Genomic DNA, 20,846 nt, shown 5'->3' on the forward strand with positions numbered 1-20,846 from the left:
AGTTCCTGCAGGGCAAAGACAGTATCACATGCTTAAGCTGGAATTCTAGCCTGCAGCCAGAGGCCCAGGGGTTAATAACCTCTATGTGTGGGGGACACGCAGGACTTCTTACATGGGGCATTTACAAAGTTTGTCATAAATTACCACTAACTTATAAAAGACTGTCTACCATTTGCAAGTTGTATTATCTTAAACTGTTACAGAAGTGTAAGATTCGTTCAATATTCACCAAGATCCAGAGAGTTCAAAAACATAGCCTCTTAGGCATGGTAACTGACACACAGTAAAAGTCTATTTAGTGTATGTTCATCAGGGGCTGGGGGTAGTAATTATCATTTATTCCTCCAATGTGAGAAACCAGCCACACGAATTTATTTTTTTTTTTTTTTTTTTTTTTTATTTTATTTTTTTAATATATGAAATTTACTGTCAAATTGGTTTCCATACAACACCCAGTGCTCATCCCAAAAGGTGCCCTCCTCAATACCCATCACCCACCCTGCCCTCCCTCCCACCCCCCATCAACCCTCAGTTTGTTCTCAGTTTTTAACAGTCTCTTATGCTTTCCAGCCACACGAATTTAAATCAAAGTGACTGCTTAACATGTGAAGAATCCCACAAAAGCAACATTTTTTTTTTTTTTTCTAAACAGAAAAAGAGTGGAATAGATACATGCCAAGCAGAGATGAAAGCACAGAACACCACCTTCGAGAACAGTGGGGAACGGCTAGATGGTCAGCAATACTACTGGGCCGAAGCAACCCAACTGGCAATATCAGATACTTCTGACCTATAAAAATGACACTTTTCTATGTTCACCTAGACCTAATGAAGCCACATGAACCAAAACAGAAAAGTTAATAAAACTTTTCGAAATAGGATTTCTTGAGAAATACTCCAATCTTAAAATTTTGACTCTACAAATTTTCTTCAATCACTTATTCGTTGACCCTTTTTTTTTTTTTTTAACGTTCTGAGGGCAGAAATTGTTCTAGGCGCAGGGACACTGAATAAACAAAATCCTTCAAACAACAACAAAGAAATATCCTTCATAAAGGTTACTCTAGAGGGAGAAATAGACAACACATCCATAGATACACAGGTAAATACATACACCATGTCGCATGTCAGATAACAAATAAAACAGAGGAAAACAAATCACAGACAGGGCCAGGGCTGGGAGTGGAGAGTTAAAATGTTTAAATATAATGGTCTAGGAAATCCTCCTTAAGGATGGCATTTATGCAAATAGCTCAAGGAGGTAAAGAAGAGAGTGGAAACTACAAGCAAAATCCCTGAAGGAGAAGCATGCCTGATGATGCGAGATGGTTCTTCACAGTCTTGCAAACTCAATCAGAATTACTTACTTTCTTGTAAAGTTCTGATGCTTTCTCTTCAAACTCTTCTAGCTTCGCTTGATCTAAGCAAGCATCTAAAATGGCAATGACATTTTTTCCTTAATTCCAGTACTTGTTAAAATCATTATGACTTGAAAAGGTTAGAAAAAGAAAACATTTAGAAATAGTGTCAGTAATGAAATAAGCAAAACAAAGAAAGCTAATACTGAATGGAGAAGGATTTTCCAAGCATGATACCAAGGCCACAAAGTATAAATGCAAACCCAATTACAATTTCAAATTATTGGACAAATGTAACATACAAGACTCAAAAAGTGTCTTTCATCAACACGTAAGTATTTTGAAGGAAGAAGAGAAGATGATAACCAACACAACAATAATGAACAGAAAATTAGCAAAAACAAAATTAATAATTGCTAACATGTATGAACAGGTAGTTCATTTCCCTAATACAAAAATATAAATTTTATTTAATGAAACACAGCAATGATTAAATGATCCATAATACTGAGTGTCAGAGGTGGCACAGAAAAAATGACTTGTCTATGCCATAGAAGTATAATTCATGAACTTTGCTGGTGAGTAACTAGGAAAATATATATTAAAATTTAAAATATGTATTTTCTTTCACCCAGCAATTGCATTGTTAGGACTCTGCCTTTAAGCAAGAATGTTCATTAAAATGTTGTTAGCCAATATCTGGAAATAAAGGTCCATCAGTAACAGACTGACTAAATAAGCTACGATATAGATCCACATGATGAGACACTATGCAGGAGAAGTAATTCATATAGATTCCCCATGCTGTAGTTGATCCTTTATTTAAAAAAAAATTTTTTTTTTAATGTTTATTTATTTTTGAAAGAGACAGAGACAGAGCGTGAGTGAGGGAGGGGCAGAGAGAGAGGGAGACACAGAATCCAAAACAGGCTCCAGGCTCTGATCTGTCAGCACAGAGCCCAATGCAGGGCTCAAACTCACGAACTGTGAGATCATAACCTGAGCTGAAGTCGGACACCCAACCGACTGAGCCACCCAGGCGCCCCTCCCTTCTTTCTTTAATAAAAGCAATAAACATGGTTTTAAAAAACATATTACAGAAGGGCTTACAATGAAAAGTAACAACCAAATCACTACATTAAAAACCCAATCCCACTTCCTAAATGAGACCTCTTATGGTTCTTTCTATATTAGATTATTCTGGCAGTTAGATTCTTAACTCTAAATAAGATGTGTACACCATTATTTCTTGATTCATCTATTTAATACATTATAGATAGCTTCCTATTATAGAAGATGAAAATAGTGTTTCCTGTCTAATCCCATTTATTTTAATAATTTTGCTTTCTAAATTGCCTGGCTCTGTAGCACTAAATAAATACTTAAACCTCCGATCACTGTTACATAAACAGTATCTACTGATTTCCACTATAATATATAAAGTTATCTTTATTTACTTGCCAACATCTCTCTCTCCTACTGTTTCGCCCCAGATCCCCATTCACCTATTACTGTAAGTCCTCTGCAGTGTGTCTAAGTTTTCTATAAACATTTAAAATCAACATATACAATGTACTTATTGTAACTATGTAAATATGTTTCACTTATATAGCCAAGCAGTAGTTAAAAAGTCTATTTCCTTCTCAAGAGTTCAATGCTTAAACAAACCTCTCATCTACTCAAGAAAAAACATTCCTAATGGCCAGGTAGAATAAACTTCCTTTTCAGGTCCTATTCAAAATCATTCCACATTTTAGTTTGCTTTATTTTTCCTCATATCTGTCCCTCCCACTACCAGGAACTTCTAATTACTTCCCTCCAGTGGAGAAAAATGAGCATTTTATCAGTGCCACTAATATAATCTAGTCCTTTCTCATTCTATGCACTCCGTACTTCTTTATGAACTCTAATATACGAAGAAAAACAACCTCAACCTCACACAAAAAATGACTATTCTTTTTTCATGTTACACCAAAATTTGACATATGGTAACTCCTTGCACATTACTTGCTGTGTGGAATCACCTATCAGTGAATGTTTTGTACTCTGTTACTTCAAAATCCAAGAATTCTTCACCCATGCAGAATGTGTAATCAGGCACGGGAATTTGGAAAAGAGTGGTTTGCGGAGTCACGTAGATTCTCCAAATGTTGACACATCTCATTATACAATATCAAAATAATCCTATGGGTTATTATCATCATTGACCTCACCAGAAAAAAAATTCGCGTACTGGAAAGCTGTCAAGCTAACAGTAGCAGATCCAAGTTTTCCAAAACTCAAATTTTTCCCTGAGAGCTTGAATTTTATCATTGGTAACAAATTCTATCAGTCATTTTCCTTGACATTATAGAATTACTTTATCTCCTTTTTAAGAAAGTGTGTGCCAGACAGTCAAGCATGAGTGGCCACAGTTTTTATGACAATCATTCCTTGTAAAAAAAAAATCAACCAATTCAGCTCGCAATACAAGCACATACGCAGCTATTTGCTCACTGTACTTCAGTATGCAGACGTGTGCTTGACGTGTACAATTCGCTTTGTCACAGGGAATGTTGAAATGATATGTACTCCAGGGGAGATTTTTAATAAAATTAATGTCTTTCAGTTCTCTATGAAGGACACTCAGGTGAAAAAAAATGGCAGTTTTTATTGTTTTGTTTACTGTGAGGAATTCAAGGACTACTAACATGGTTTGGGGTCACCGCCGTGATTCCTAACTAAGTGCCAGCAGTTGTACTCACCATCCTTGCATCATCAGCACAAATACCAACACAATGGAAAAGGCAAATCATGTCTTAGTGCTGTTATGAGAGCAGTTTTGACTCTTAGGATCCCCTGAAAGGGTATCAAGGGCCCTAAGGACTCTACAGGTCACACTAGGAGAACTGACACTGCAGTTAACCTGTGGGGCAAGGGACGATAAGAGGTTTCCATTTAAATATTAGAGAAATACTCACCGACAAACTGACTTAAATCTAAATCTAGTCTCTTTCGATATGAGAAGTCTGGATCCATCCCATCTCTATGCAATACAATCTGAGATACACACTCATCAATTAATTTGAAGTATTGTTGCCTAAAACCAAGAAAAAGAATAAATGCACACTCCATTTTTTTTAAATTTTTTTTTAACATTTATTTATTTTTGAGACAGAGAGAGACAGAGCATGAACGGGGGATGGTCAGAGAGAGGGAGACACAGAATCGGAAACAGGCTCCAGGCTCTGAGCTGTCAGCACAGAGCCCGACGCGGGGCTCGAACTCACGGACCGCGAGATCATGACCTGAGCCGAAGTCAGCCGCTTAACCGACTGAGCCACCCAGGCGCCCCAATGCACACTCCATTTATAAGAATAACTTTACATCAAAACAAAGTATTTTGGTAAGCTTGATTTCAAGTTCAATAATTTATCTTCGTATAGTGTCAACAACTGACATGACAGATTTAACATGGGAGTGAGGGTAAATACAATAGTCATCGCTTTCCTTCTTCCAATGACATTACGACGTTAAGTTTTTACACTCTTTTAGCACATACAGTGTTTTAATGATGATTTGCTTACAAAAGTCAGAACCTTGACTTAATTAGTAAGCAATAAAAAAAAAAAAAAAAAGCACTGAGATGAAGTGATAGGTGCTTAAAAGCAGTCCTCAACAGAGATCAACCTACCACTGTACCATACTGAAATATCTACCATTAATTCATTTTATTAATACAAGCCAAAATATATCCATTTTTTTCAAAAAAGTTATCTGGGTCTTAAAACTATACAGTTTACTACTTTAAGAATGTTTGCAGAGTCCAATTAAAAACAGGTACTGTAAAATATATACAGTAACAAATGAATATTTCGTACTCAAAACACATTTTTTTTCAAAAATTAGAGTTTAAATAAATGCCCAAATAGGGATCACGTTGTCACTGCAGGTTTTAGTCCACCTATGTTCGTCATAAGCAAAAGAACCTCCCTTAAAACTTAAGCCAACAAGGGGAGCCTGGGTGGCTCAGTCAGTTAAACATCTGACTTGGGCTCAGATCATGATCCCACGGTTTGTGAGTTCGAGCCCCAGTTCGGGCTCTGTGCTGACAGCTCAGGGCCTGGAGCCTGCTTCGGATTTGATGTCTCCCTCTCTCTGCTCCTCCCCTGATCACACTGCCTCTCTCTCTCTCTCAAAAATAAATAAAACATAAAAAAAAAAAAAAAAATTAAAAAACAAAACTTAAGCCAATAAATTTAAAATATCTAGATTTTATTAACAAAACCAAACTAAAATGACAGAAAGGGTGGGTGCTATCTCAATGAGGTCAGTCTTTCATCCCCAGCCACCCCTACAACTTCTTTGTTCCCTCAATGACTTCTTGCACACATTTCCTCTCCAAATCTTTCTCACCATGTAAGTGATGGCGCTTCTATTCACTAGAGCTTCTTCTCTACTGCCCTGAATCTACTTACCTCACACCTAATAAATGGCCCATTATGCAGAATAAAATCCAAAATAACTGAACATTAGCAAAGACAAAAGATGGTCATCGACTGTCATCAACTAAAAATGTTTAAGACAGTGTTCTTGGGTACATGTCAAAGCAAGAAGGTACTACCACGCTTTCCTTAATGTTCTACACTGCTTCCAAAAATATAGTCTCCCATTCCCTACTATCTCGCCATAACAAACACATGTACAATTAAGGTACATAAATTGCACACACAGGTACAAAGTATCAACCACGTTGGAAAATCAAGATGGAGCATTCTATTTCTTTTTTACTCTTATTCAACATTACCCTAGTGTTGTTTTAATATAAACATGTTTTAAATTAACAACATAGGTTAATTTGTGGACTTAATAACATAGGTTATTAATCAATAACATAGGTTATTTTGTGGACTTTTTAAATAAATCATTATTTCAGTAAATGTTTTCTCACCTCCACAGCTCCCAATGATAAGCTCATTTACAAAGTAGCTGAAATTTCTTGCAAAATCTCTTTCAAGGCAACACTAGCAAAATAATAATGTACTTCTGGATTCTAGAAATGTGCATCCAGAAAATAATCACCATGAGCAATATTGGTGAGTTAGTGAATATGTCAGAGGAATATGTAAATAACCTAATTAAGGGATGAAGATAAGTTGCCATTACTTCACTGATATGTCATTTTTGTTGGAGGAATTTTAAAATCATCTTCACTTTCTCTTTAGTATTTTTACCAAATATCAGAAATTATCTCCCATGCACATTCAACTAGGCAAATATTTTGCACATGGTAAGCCATTAAGTATTTGTTAGAGAAATGAATTTGATCTCCCACTCCACACTCCAATATTCTTTCCACATTTCATTTTTCTTGGGGGCAGAGGTTACCTTGCATGTACATTCTCCAACTGAGTTCCATTTCAGTAAAATTTCCTTTCGTCCCAAATGTGAACGTGAGAAAATTTTCTTATTTTCCTATTGGCTAATTCTTTTAAATGGGACTATCTTGCATTCTAAAGCAAAGCAATTTATAAAAATCTGAAAACATTTATTTATATCAATAGGAATTAAGAATGTTCATTCAACAAAAGGTGTTCAGATAATCAAAGATTTTTAAAAGGTAAAGTCCATGTCCATCGGAGACAGTGAAAATCAACCAACCAACAAAAAACCATGAAGCTAAAACCAAAAGAGCAAGACTCACAGAACTGCACACCAAAAACAGTTTTACTGTATTTAAATAAAAAGCTAAATAATTTTAAATGAATGAAAAACTATCTAAATGATCATAATCTGCCACAATCTTATAATAAAAATATATTCTCTGTAAGAATAAATAACAACAATAACCACCCATGAGAATTTGGGAACATGGGGAAAAAAAAAAAACAGATGGAATGGTCTTGATTACAGAAATCATAGGAAGAATGACGCCTTCACAGCAACCATACGTGAAACAGAGACCAAGGTCCTGGGGCTTAAAGAGTCCACGAAGAATGCAACATACATAAGTATCAAGTTAAAAAGGTGATACTTGAAAAATGCCCAAAATAACTAACGTCACTTTGGTGCAGCTATAGTTTAATATTTCTCTGAGACTCTTAATTCCACTGAAGTGACAGGATTACCTGAGCATGCCCCAGGAGAGTTGTGCTTTTCAATCTATTTTAAAGGTAGACACAACCGCGTGGCCTTCTGCAGCACAGATTAAGGGATTAGGGTAAAAATGAAGGGATCATAAGTAATATAGAACCCCCTCTGGCAGCATTAAGACACATTCAAAACTTTGAAAGCAAACAATATTCTTGAATTCTTGAAAACTCCAGCAGCATCAAGCAATCAGAGGTTGACAGGACCAACCATATAGGGATCAAGAAAAGGACAGGTTTGGAGCGCCTGGGTGGCTAAGCATCTGACTTCGGCTCAGGTCTTAATATTGCTGTCCATGAGTTTGAGCCCCACACTGGGCTCTGTGCTGACAGCTCAGAGCCTGAAGCTTGCTTCAGATTCTGTCTCCCCCTCTCTCTGACTCTCCCCCACTCTCACTCTGTCGCTCTTAAAAAAAGGACAAGTTTACTTTAGAGTAAATGGAAGCTTCAAATTTAAACACATGTGGGGAAAAAGACAGTTTTATAACTAGCAAGCACCTCTGATATTTAAAAATATTAATCAATGTACTATTTTGATTTTAATTAATGTATTCATATTTGTATTAATATTTTTGTCAATGTATTAGTGTTTATTTTATATTAGCATGTTTGTGCTGCAAAAGGAGGAGATAAGATGGGCAATCTGTGCTCATCCCAAAGAACGTAAACTTTTTTTTTTCTTTGACTCTTATTCTATTCACTTGTCAGATATATCAAAAGCCTGAATTACACCCTCTGACATCACCCAGGGGACACAGCCCAAATGAGACATCTCTAGCAAATTCTTCCACATGAAAGCAGTGTAAGAAACGACACGTTACCCAAAGTATTTGAGAATGGAATCTCAGCAAAGCTAAATTAAAGGCACCAAAAATGGTTTTATATTCAAGGATCTCCACTTTCCTCATAAAACAGTAACAAAGTAGAAAGCAGATATAGAGAGCATTTACTGAACATACACCAGGTGCCCAGATATTTGGCTAGGAGATTTATCCATGCTACTATGTGTCACCTTCAGAACCACCTAGGAACGTAGGTGTTAATATGCTTGCCCAGCTACAGATAGATAAGGTACAGATGGAATAAACAATTTGTTAAACTCAAGATGGCTGAGATATAATCGAACTTGAATGTTATTTGTCTAGCTTTTCCGATACATTAGCAACATTAAGTGCAACTGTATTACCCAGGCACTTTCTAGCTACTTAAATACTAATAAAAACAAGGTTTACTGCCTTTCATGTAACTTATAAAAAGAAACTTATCAACCCCATTCCTACTACCTAAAGACTAATGAGAAAACATTATCCATCACAAGATAAATTAGTAATTTGTTGCTAGTTCGCATTTTTTATTCAGATGAAAACTTGGTAACAAGAATCTGTGCAGCTTACAAAATAACAGTAATATCATTTTACTGTCACCTGTCTAAATATATGCCCAGAAGAAATGCCACATTCCATGAGTCAGTATTAAGACAGAAATAAAAATCTGAAAATTATGAGCTTGCCCAAATCAAACATCAAGTGAATTTCACAATTAATAGAATTTTATTAGTGAAATTTAACATTAGAACATAGCCTCCTCTTACCTTATAAAATAATCATTTCGAATCAGCAAAAGATGCTGAAGAATGGAAATAAAATATCCTTCCGCTCTAGTTTCCTTAACTGTGTTCCACACCATGTTGTAAATATCATATGCTTCAGTACACTGATTAAGGAATATGTGAATTTATTTATTCTCTACACCAAACAACCAATAACACAGCACAGAATCTGTTCTGTAGGCTTCAAAAGATTATTGTGTGTCTTACCCCATACCATCATGTATACTCAACATATGGTACCACACAGGTAGTTAGGATTGAAGTAGAGGAAAACTGTGTGCAAATGGTAACTTCACCTGGCACTGTCTTCTCCTCCAAAATCAACTCCCAACCATTTGCCTCTCTCAAGCCAAGATGTTTCGGGTGGCAAGGGTAACAGGCAGCTGGTTGGAAATACCACATTAGGTGTACAGAGTGCCCTAACCAAGAGAGATGGTGCCAGGCATTATCCACCATGGGGAAGCCCCAGTGGAGGACAGGAACCTGGTGGATTTCTGGAAAAGCACAGAGATCTGCAGACCCACAGAGTTAACAAAGGCCCATAGGGGTGTGCACCCAAGGTGTAGCATAGGAGCCAACAGGCTAATGCTAGAGAGCACTAGAGGAGGGGGAGGTGCCACACATGAGAAGAAAAAACAACACACTGTACACATACACAAGAGGCCTCATGGAATTTGTGGGTTGGAACGTCCCTTTCCATATGCATGGACTCAGAAAAACACGCATGAAACTATTAAGAAAAGTTTATATGAAAATCAATCTGATTCATAAAGGTTTGGCTTTATACTGTTTATACAGAAATGGCTTCAGAAGTTTAGTATCTTGGGGTGTGAAGTTTGTTTGGGGTTTAGCAACAATTTTACATATGTCAGTAACTTCAGAACAAAAGGATATTCAAGCTCAGCTCTAATCTCTTCAAGGCGATGGGAGAGCTCAAGCAAATCTTCTTCTTTATGCTCATCAAAGACTTTCAGTTGGATATCCAAGCCATCATTCTTCAGACATTTTAAATTCTAGAGATATGAAAGAGAAATGACAATTAACGGTTTTATTTTTAATAATGCAAAAAGGTTAATGAAAAACATATAAACAATAAACCAACCATTTGACTTGATTTACAGCATTCAAACACTTAAAGTGTTAATACTCCAATCTTATCTATATTTCAAAAATAGATTTTTATACTCAAGCCTTTTTCCCCCGCAGATAAATTATTCTTGAAGGTAATTTATCTAAATTTCCCCCTATTCAAGTACTCCTCTAATTTAAATATTAATAAGGAGACTGCAGGGCACTTACTGGCAATATCTCTTTCAATCCACAACGCATAAATTCATTTCTGATGTGAAGCCTGAAGTCCAAATCATCAGGAGATGTAACAAGGGCATTGATGAGTTGCATACATGCTACCTACAAAAGATTGCACGGTGAGACTTAAGCTTGGATTCCAACATTAAAGAAAGAGGAATACAACCGAAACATGAAGGTTTTGTTCCAAGAATCATTAAATACCTTTCTTCCCAGGAGAATCTATTAGAACAATAATTTGTATGTAAATTATTTTAGTCAATTAAAATTAAACAAGAAATATAGTTTCGGTGGAGTTTTCTTCTTTTTTATTTGTTTGGGGGGTTTTTTGTGGGAGAGGAGAGAGAAACATTAGGCACTGGAGCTGTTCCATAAAAATTTCACTCTAGCCAAAAGTTCAGCTCTTATCCAAGAAAATCACTCCATGCTATATGTGCATACAACATAAACTGAATGTCCTAGTAGAAAAATTATAGATCTCTGTTGGATAGGTAATACTTACCTGACATAGTAAAGTAACTTGCCATTCATGGAGAGAAACCCAAAGTTTCAAACACTTCAAGGTCAGCAAGTGTCGTGAATCTGGTCAATGGCGTTGTTATAACTAAAAACTACCTTTTTATCACTGCACAATTAATTACTAGAATTAACCAGGCAATGGTTCTTACACTTTCACAAGAATTAAAAAATTATATAGGTCATGTTTATTCCAAAGGCATAAAGAAATAACATAGCTAATTAAATCCTTTAGTATATTCCTCAAGTGCTAAAAATGTAAAAATCACTATACTTTCCAGTTATTTAACACCCCAAATTTCAAACTGGATATGCATTTTTTTTGTATCCCTGGCTAAAACCTATCTTTCATTATCTGAAATCCATATAATGGAAGCAAGAGAGACTGGAAGCAAAAGAGATGGGTCTCTAGAGAAGTGAAGTACTCTTTGTTGTTGATGATGATGCTATTTTTCTGTCTACACTCTACCAGAGTCTTAACAAGAATGACTGGCCTACTGATCAATATGTTTAACCTCATGCTGTTCCCTAAATTGTCCTTTCTCCATCCCTTAAGGCAAGGTTTATATGAATTTAAAATGTCTCTTTTGGATTAAGACACCTCCAGGGGTCTCAGGTCCTGCTGGTTGAAATATATCGTAATTATTGTATTTGATGTCTAAATACTAAAATCTGACCAGCATGCCTCTACTGTCAAAACTTAAGACTATTTAAACTGGAGGAAGGAAATGTGCCAGAAGATAAATAGAGAAAAGGGAAATACTTAGAATAAAAAAAAGAATAAACTTAAAAACAGAGGCTACCTTTCCAGTACACATTCACTCAGCTGTAACTGGTTCATGTCACAAGGTTTAAAATACTTTCTTTCCACCTCCTTGTCAGTCATTACCCAGTACCGACAAAAATACCTTTTCAGCAATAGTATAGACTTTTAAAAGATCTCAAAGATCTTACAAAGATAATATTTCTCTACATTTGAGCAAATAAATTAGTATTAATCACGAGGTTTCTGGAAAAGATGTAAATTATAAAGGGCTCAATGCAGCAAAAATAGCAGCATAAAAATTAGCAGGAAATAGGATCTAAATGTAAAGTAAATATGTGTAGAACAATAGCAGCATGAAATTGAAGAGAAAGAAGGGAAAAGGATAATCCACATTCTTTCCAGGAAGTATCCTAAAGGGCAATTTTCTATAAAAGGAAAAACAGAAAATTGACTTAAGCTGAAATAATGAATTTAAGTTCATTATCTAAAATCCCTTCCCAATTCTAATGGTAATTTGCCATTATCATGACCTATAACCACTCTTAAATTAATGTCATGTAAACACAGGCCTAGGAAAATATGCAAATACACAGCAAAATGTAATGTTTCATTATAGAAATGAAAAAAAAAATTCTATAATCAAGGTAAGGATCAAAGAGTTCTTTCTAGGTTTTTAAAAATGTATACTCAGACATAAAGACTTGTTTTATCACACAATTTCAAACTAATATAGCATACCGGCAGAAGCAGGGGCCAATATAGCATCTATGTCATACAAATCAATTCCTACAGACAGTGGAAAAGGCTCACGAACTATGAAGGTGAACAGATCATGCTGCCTGTCCTCATGAAGACAATAGATCAATGATAAAAATATACTATGTAGAAAAGATATGTTCCATATATACTGGGAATGTGGAGAAACCAAATAAAAACAAGGACAGCTGGGTAACGGCATTGACTCTTAAAGATAAATAGGAAGGCAGCCTGATGAAGTGAAGGACTGAGATGAGATGTTCTCAGCATCTAAGGAATTAACCGGTTAGAAAACCTGGGCCCTGGGCCCTTCCGTTGCATCACAAAGGATTCAGGAGAGAGCGGCTCCAGGAGTCACTAGAGATGAGGCTGGACAAGGACACAGGCCAGATGAGGCACAGCTTTGTATGCCAAGTCAGAAAGTTCAGGTTCAACTGGAAATAGGAGAAACTACAAGGAATGTAAAGGAGAGGCAACAGTAGAGGTAATAATATTAGTTAAGAAACTATTGTAGAAGCAACTTTAGTGAGCAATGATGAGAGCTTGAACATTTGAAATCTATGAAAACTGACAGAATTTGATGGCTTGGTGGACATGGGGTAGAAGAAAAGAATTTGTGAGAGCCCCTCTCCTTTGTTCTTCAACTAGACAAGAGGAGGTACCATTAACAAAGCTATAAAGTACAAGGAAAGAAAGAGGTGGAGGGGGGGGCTATTTCAAGTGTTAAATTCTATTTAGTTAACATATATGGTAAAATTGGTTTCAGGCATAAAATTTAGTGCTTCATCACTTACATTTAACACCCAGTGCTCATTTGAACAAGTGCCCTCCTTAGTACCCATCACCCATGCTGTCCATTCCCCACCCACCTCCCTCCATCAACCCTGTTTTTTCTCAATAGTTAAGAGTCTCTTATGATTTTTTTCCCCTTCCCCTATGTTTCTCTTTTGTTTCTTAAAGTTCACATATGAATGAAATTCTATGGTATTTGTCTTTCTCTTACTTATTTCACTTAGCATAATAGGACACAAAAATACAGATTTCAAGGGGCACACACAATCTGACATTTATACAAGCATCATCAACAACAGCAAAATATGGAGTCCAAATGTCCATCAACTGATGAATGGATAAAGAAGATATGGTGTGTGTATATACACATACAATGGAATATTACTCAGCCAACAAAAAGAATGAAATCTTGCTATTTGCAACAGTGTGGATGGAGCCAGAGTGTATTACTCTATGAGAAATGGGATTCAGAGAATAGAATAAACCCTGCTTTTAAAATTCTGAGATTAAAATGTACATTAGGAATCATTAATTCATTAAAAAAAAAAATGTTTAGTTATTGGGTACCTAGCCTGTGTCAGCAGGGGATATTAACAGAAGCTCAAGGAAATAATGGCATTATGATATTCATCATAAAAGAATCACCATCCTGTTTCATGTTCCAAAAGTGTAGCATATACGATTTTCATTAATTTGTATTTAGCATTCTAATTGTTTAATAGCGTGACAAAATCTACCTCCCTATGAAGTAGATGAGGGTAAGTAAACAGTGCTTCTGCCTTCCTGGAAACATCCTAATTTAACTAAAGCCTCTATCTTTGGGCATCAGAATGCAGAATTCACTTTCTGTTTACTAGCTCAACCATTTCATTTCCTCAAAGCCTATTTATTGGTGCCCCCTCAGCACTTCTCAGTAGTAGGGATATAGCTATGAGAAAAGACAAAAATCACTATCAGAAATGAGAGTCAAGATTGACTCCAAGGTTTTTAGCTTGGGCAATTCAAAGGATGGAATTATCATTTATTAAGGTAGAAATTAAATCATTCATTAAGATGGGAGAAAGAGGCTTGGAACGACAGATCAGGGGAGTTGGGTTAGAAATACATTTTAGTGATGAGCATCGAAATAAAGTGGAGAAGAAAACTGGATATAGGACAGCCAGGTTCAAGAAAAAGATGACCACAGCAACTGTACATAAAAATCAAGGTCTTGCATAGAACCATCTAGGAGTAGCAGAAAGGAAAGGTGACATACAGGAACTGATGGGGCATTTCAATGGCAGGTTTTGCTTTCAAGGCTGGGCAAATAAAGTAAAAAGGCATCCGGGCACCTGGATGGCTCAGGTGGATGAACGTGTGACTCTTAGTTTTTTGGCTCAGGTCATGAGCTCCTAGTTTCATGAGTTCAAGCCCTGCATCTGGCTCTGCACTAGCAGAATGGAGCCTGGTTGGGATTTTCTATCTCCCTCTCTGCCCCTCCCCACTCATGCTGTCTCTATCTCTCTCAAAATAAATAAGTAAACTCAAAAAAAAAAAAAATTTAAGTATAAAATGCATCAAAAAGGTAGAAGAAAAATAAGATTGTGGTGCTCAGGAAATATGGGAGGAAAAGTTTCTCAACAGAGAGGGTGATCAACTCAGTCAGAGGCTCTAATAGGTCAAATAAGATGACCAATAAATTAACATTGGTTTTGTCAAATTGGTGACTTGATAAGAACAGTTTCTATAAAAAGGCAGAGTTGCTGTCCCAAGTAGGACAACACTTGCCTTCTCATGGGTACCATATGCAATCAGCAAACAAAAGCATACCATTAAAATCGGCACTAAAATATTCTTCTCCTTGCTCCAAGCACATCTTTATACTTTAGAAATACTGGTTATTAACCTTTGGTTTCAGCGAGTAAGGCACTTCTCTTTAGGTGTTAAATCATGGGCTCAGTTCTGATGATTCGGAAAGCAAATACTGTAAGCTCATTTTGTTACTCTTACCTTAATTATCAAAAAGGAGGCTTGCATGAAATAAAGTATTTAACAAAAGTTATAGCTGGAGGAGTGTGTGTATGTCCATCTAGGGCTTAGGATGGCTGAAGGTTTCCTCAAGAGCAGCGGCAAACAGAAGGTGCACTGTAAGGACTGGGGCTGGGAAAGCCCACAGACAAAGATGAGGAAAATGCACAGCCAGAGCTGTAATTATAAATAGTGAGAGAAATGTAAACAGTGCAAGAGACTAGAAGGCACAGACACGCAACAGGGGGCAAAGTAAATAAACCGTAAACAGAAATTTCAAAGATACTCAATATGAGGAATAGAGCTGTTCCAAGGCAATCTTAGGAACAAAGCAAATGATCAAAGAAAAATCATTCGACCTGGAAAAAGGTTAATCGGCAAGACAAAGAAAGAAAGATGCCCCATGTACATCACTTCAGCAGCAAAGCAGCTTTCTGCCCTTGAAAACAGGCAGGTTTGCTCACATGTGAATACACAGCACCTAAATTTCCTCTGGTACACAACTGCACTATGGCTAATTATCACTATGCTGAAAACAAATATGAGGAGAAAAAACCACTTTATGCATTTTTAAACTTCGAACAAGAACCTTTGACCCTTTTGCAAAACTCCAAGCAGAAAATTCAAGGGACCCTAACAGGTGTGATGCCTGAGGCCCAACCATAAAAGCTCATCCAAGTTTTTCGAAGGCCATCACAGAAAATGCCTTCTCCATGATTGTGCCGAAGGAACTGAGAAGATATCTGAAAGCCAAAGCAAGCATATTCTTTAGAAAGCTCATACTTTAAAAACAAAACACAAAACAAAAAAGAAAGCTCACACTTCAGTCAACATGTTCATTCTAAACACAAGTAGATGTTTTTACAAGTAAAACGATGGCTATATGACACTGAAAATATATCAGCTGCACAAGCTAAATTCACATTATAAACAAGTACCAGTCAAGTACTTACATAGAAATTCTATCGGAATCTGTGAATAATTATTACATGGGCTTGGAAGATACAACTTAGTCTGCTCTCCGTCTTTCCTAACCCATTGCTGAAATCATTTGTTTTTCTTTGCACAATCAAATTTCATATTTCTCAAGTTAAAATGAGTAAATGATGCTTACAGATGAAGTTCCCCTCTACTGCAGACAAACTCCAAAGAATTTAAAAAGCACTGCATTAATTCAGAATAAAAACTAACCAGACTACATTATATGGACAAACACAGAAACATTTAAGTAGATCAGCAGATGTCAAGTTCTATAATTTTAACTTCCAGTTCAGTGCTCTGTCAATTATAGACACAAAGAACAACTCAGAGTCCAAGGTACCTGCATAGAACCCACATAAACACAGAGAAATAAACTGCAGGATTCAAGAGGCTACGATTTATATGTATAGAAATACTGGAAAAACAAATGGATTTTTAAATATTTATTCAGAAACTTCCCTCTGAAACAGCATTAATTTCTTCTGTGTCCTCTCATGCATTTTGCTGTACGCCTTAACTACCGCATTTTTCTTATGAAACATTAGCTATCTTCAGATTCCCAAGTATAAGCTTCTTAAGGGCAGGAGTATACTTCTTTATGGTCCTAGTATAATTCAGCGCACAGCAGTCACTGAATAATTAACTAATTGACTGCTTAATTATGAAACTCTGTGCAGTTACCTCTGAAGCATGAGGTAAGTTTATCTTTCTGGCAATCTACTATAGCATAACTGAATAAATTTATTATGTAAACTAAGAAAATTGGCAGTATGTGCTAGACAAAAATGTTCGCCACAATTTATACTTAAGTGTGTACTCCATATGACAATATGAGGTCACATTAGATTGTCCCACTATGTTTCTTTAATGTCTTCGCTTAATGGCCTATTATTTACCAGTCCATTTTAATACATTTAACCTTTTGATTCATATTGACATATGAATCCTACTGATGTAAACCTCAATAGAAGTAGTCAAAACAGAGAGGAATTAAACTGATCTCTGCATCCTTCTGGAATGCCTCCACAATAATCCTAAAAATACATTTTCTATACTCTCTGTTCTTCATTTGGGTCCTTCATTAACAGTGAGAATAAGTTATCTGAAACTAAAAACTTCGGTTAGTAATTTTGTGGGGGAGGGTGGAGATACTTGAAACAAGACAAAATAGTAAATTAAGGTAGGACTATTTATTATAATGAGGACTTCATTTGGTCTTAAGCAAAATTAAACTTGAGAATATTTTGAGCATTTCAGGGGTACGGAAAAGAAAAGAAACAGAAGCAAATAAACTTGACTGTATCTAAAAGGGTATTTTAACCCATGATTTGTTTCAATGTTCGATTTCTCAATTATTGTCTAATAACAGATTTCAAGGTACAGTGACTATAACTCAATTAAAGGTAATTTTTCCTACTTTCTGAGACATATGAAAATGTGATCCAATCAATTTTACAAATATCTATTCTGTATTTGAACTCAATAAAATCCAGAAATTGAAGAGGCTTTTTTTATTTTGTTTTTAAGAGAAACTGTGCCTTTACAACAGCCATGGGAATGCAGTTCCTTGACTGCAGGGAGTATAAATGACTAACAGCCCAGCCCCAGCTGCTCCCTGTGAAATCCATCACAAGATTTGAGTCAAACCCACACTTCCCACCGGCTTCTCCCAGCCAATGTCTGCACACAGCAAGAATAGTGAGACAGGACATGAAGGGCTTTGACTTGAGGATTCCCCAACCATGTTGCCAAGTTCTCCCAGAACTGCATAGCAGCCTAAGATACTTCCCCCAAGCCTCCTTCCTTCTCTCCTCCACCTGGGGTCAAGTGTGCACTGAGCTGGACATCTCCCCACCTGCCCCAGCCCTCTCCAGATCTCTAGTAGGCATTTCCCCTAGCTCCCTGCTGATCAAATCACTTGCTTCTCAAAGGACCTAGATTAACATAGCCTTGTTCTACAAAGCAAGTTGCAGAGAATATCATTTTCAATTTTTCTGATTCTTAAGTATTATACATGAAACTTCTTTTGTAACAGAGATTTTCACTTTTTCTTCTTGTTGTCTAAATGTGAGCACCCTATCCACTTTAGTATGTAAGCATGAGACATTCGTTAACACCATGTGCATGCCAGGTGTCTGAATATGTTTGAGACCTTATTTTCCTCTTGTAACAGTTCTTGAGACAACAAAGACCTGGATTATATTTCTCCCTTTTGCTTCTTTGGAAAATACATTTCAGGGTAGAGCAATATCTATGGGAATCTTAGAAAGACATATCTATCATTCACCCCAGTCCACCGAATCCTGGAAGGATATAATCTACTACTCTTGTCCACTGTCCACTCAGTCTGTAATTAAGGTAGAGAAAAATACTCTGTAGTACTGCATGAACCAAAATTAATGAAGGATGCATTCCGTTCTATCTACACCAAGGTACGATGAATGACAGGAAAAACAATAAGAGCACAGACTGAAGAATAAGAGGGTGACAAGAGAAGGTTTAGTGGTCTGCTCCCCAATGCATGACAGTGCACCACCATGGGTCTCTTACATTTCTGCATGCATTGCAAGCCAAGGCACTGACTGCCATTTTTCTGGATGAACTTTTCAAGGAAGTTTGAACAGCAAATGGGTAGGCATGCTTCATGTCCAGTCTAATAAAGATAATGTCTCTTTGGAGCAAAAGGCAGGCACAATTACAACCCATTATAAAAGATTAGGATTTCCTAAATTCAGAGTTCCTGTCCTGTAGCACAACCTGGCATCCCCACCCTATCTTTAGACTCTCCAAAACAAAGGCCTGCACTCAATTTTATCCTGAACTGGGAATCCTATTGTTTATCAGACAATTGGGAGGCCACGTTTTAAGCACTATTACCCATTAGCCCCCTATTTGATAAAGATCCCATTTGGGGGGCTCCAATAACTGTAAACAATGCTTTCATTCCAGAAGCACCATGTGGACATTCAAGACCACACATCTTATGAAGAAGCAAGGCATTAACTTGCTTGTCTCTCGAAAAACACCAACTTTCACCTTAGAGGTGATCATAAGAGATGTTCAAGTGTTTAAGCAAATGCTAGCGGTACACCGTGCAGTCCTCAGACAACCATGACAAGCTCACTCTCCAACTGAGGCTACCGTTGGTCCTGGAGAAAAAAGTTATTTATGTGTACATGCAGGCAGTTATCCCTATGATGGGAATCACCCAAGTGGAAAAGGTGCTAAGAAATCTGTCCCCGATTTTAGTTGACATTATCAATGATACCACACATTAGCCCCAGAAAGCACTCAGATTCAACTCACTAGCCAGGGTTGTTATGGATAAAAGTATTGCCCTAGACTTCCTTCTTGCTGAACCAAGGGAAGTCTGTGCAATCACTAATATGTCATTCTGTACCTGACTACCTCAGACAAGGTGGAAAAACCAACAGAAAAAAATTAAGAAAAAAGCCTCCTGGTGTTCAAAGTCAGACCTTGATGGTCTGTGGGGTTTGTTTAGCTGACTGGATCTAGGACCTGGAAGGCCTGGCTGAGGTCCATATGACAGGCTAGCCTCAACTTACTGTTTAGAGTACGGCTGACCAAGAGCTTTAATTAAATACTCTGAGATAAACTGAAGAGATTTTGTCATAGCTTTTATCAATCAAAAAAAGCGCTGCCTGTGATGGAAGAGTTGAATTCCCTAAACTCAAGGTTTCTCTCCTAAAACACAAACCACTGCAACTGGAAACTGAGGCTGATACAAAGCTGTACTTGAGCCACTACTATTGCTGTGGGTAATGAAGTCCTTTGTTTTCGACCCAGGCATTTATGTCTTCTCATAGCATGCATAAGACTAACAAGGCAAACTAACACATTAACTTATAAGTGACACAAAATCACAGACCCTTCATCTTCTTGACACTCCCCACCCATGAGTCCAAGAGGACTGAAAGAGGAAGACAACATAGGAAAAAATGTAGCACGTAGTCACCACAGGCCTGAAAACACGTACACAGAAGCAAAGCCAAACAACCACCCCAAAAAACTCAAGGATTACCACCCTTTGATTCCTTTCCTGACAAAAATCTACCACAATTCAAACAGTCCTCCGACCAACAGCAAGGCTTTGGACAAACTCTTTAGAATCCAGATAATGTTTCCGATACGCTAGCAAATTATGGCTCTAAAATGAGAAGGGAGAAGATACACGTAGAAAGGAAAAGAAAAATAAAGGGAAAGAAACGAAAATAATAGATAAATTCAACATGTGGTTGAAACTAGGGACTGGTTCACCCGCACTTATTCCAACCCTCTTCTGGGAAAGCAGACTGTGTCAGTATGAGAGGACAATCATACATATCAAGACCGGACCCTATGAGGAAAGGTTTGGGTCTGTGGCAGAAGCACTATTGTCTGCTCTAGGGTCTCAGGTGCTGACTAGAATAGAATGTTGGGAGTGGTTTTTCCCTTAGAACATTCACGGATGTTGTCTGGCATTTCTTCTACATTACGTCTGTAATACCCATCCACACACAGTTCCCTCCCACAAGTTCTGTTAAGGTATCCAGCACCATTTCCTGCTTAAATTACCCACAGTGGATTATGCTGCTTGAAGCTGAAAACATCTCTCTGATACACTT

The 20,846-nt window shown here is 37.0% G+C and overlaps 1 protein-coding gene across 1 annotated transcript in view; it reads right to left on the reverse strand.

Moving 5' to 3' along the window:
- Nucleotides 1-20,846, reverse strand: part of DIAPH3 (diaphanous related formin 3) — a 504,750-nt gene that overhangs the window by 331,428 nt on the left and 152,476 nt on the right. Inside the window, exons 10-14 of the mRNA XM_042927440.1 lie at nucleotides 10,395-10,505; nucleotides 9,990-10,108; nucleotides 9,078-9,194; nucleotides 4,319-4,437; nucleotides 1,368-1,432 (exon numbers count right to left, since the gene is read on the reverse strand). Of these exons, the coding sequence (XP_042783374.1) occupies nucleotides 1,368-1,432; nucleotides 4,319-4,437; nucleotides 9,078-9,194; nucleotides 9,990-10,108; nucleotides 10,395-10,505 (531 nt within the window). The remainder of the gene's footprint in view (nucleotides 1-1,367; nucleotides 1,433-4,318; nucleotides 4,438-9,077; nucleotides 9,195-9,989; nucleotides 10,109-10,394; nucleotides 10,506-20,846) is intronic.

Source organism: Panthera leo, chromosome A1 (assembly GCF_018350215.1).
Source record: "Panthera leo isolate Ple1 chromosome A1, P.leo_Ple1_pat1.1, whole genome shotgun sequence".
Classification (NCBI taxonomy): domain Eukaryota; kingdom Metazoa; phylum Chordata; class Mammalia; order Carnivora; family Felidae; genus Panthera; species Panthera leo.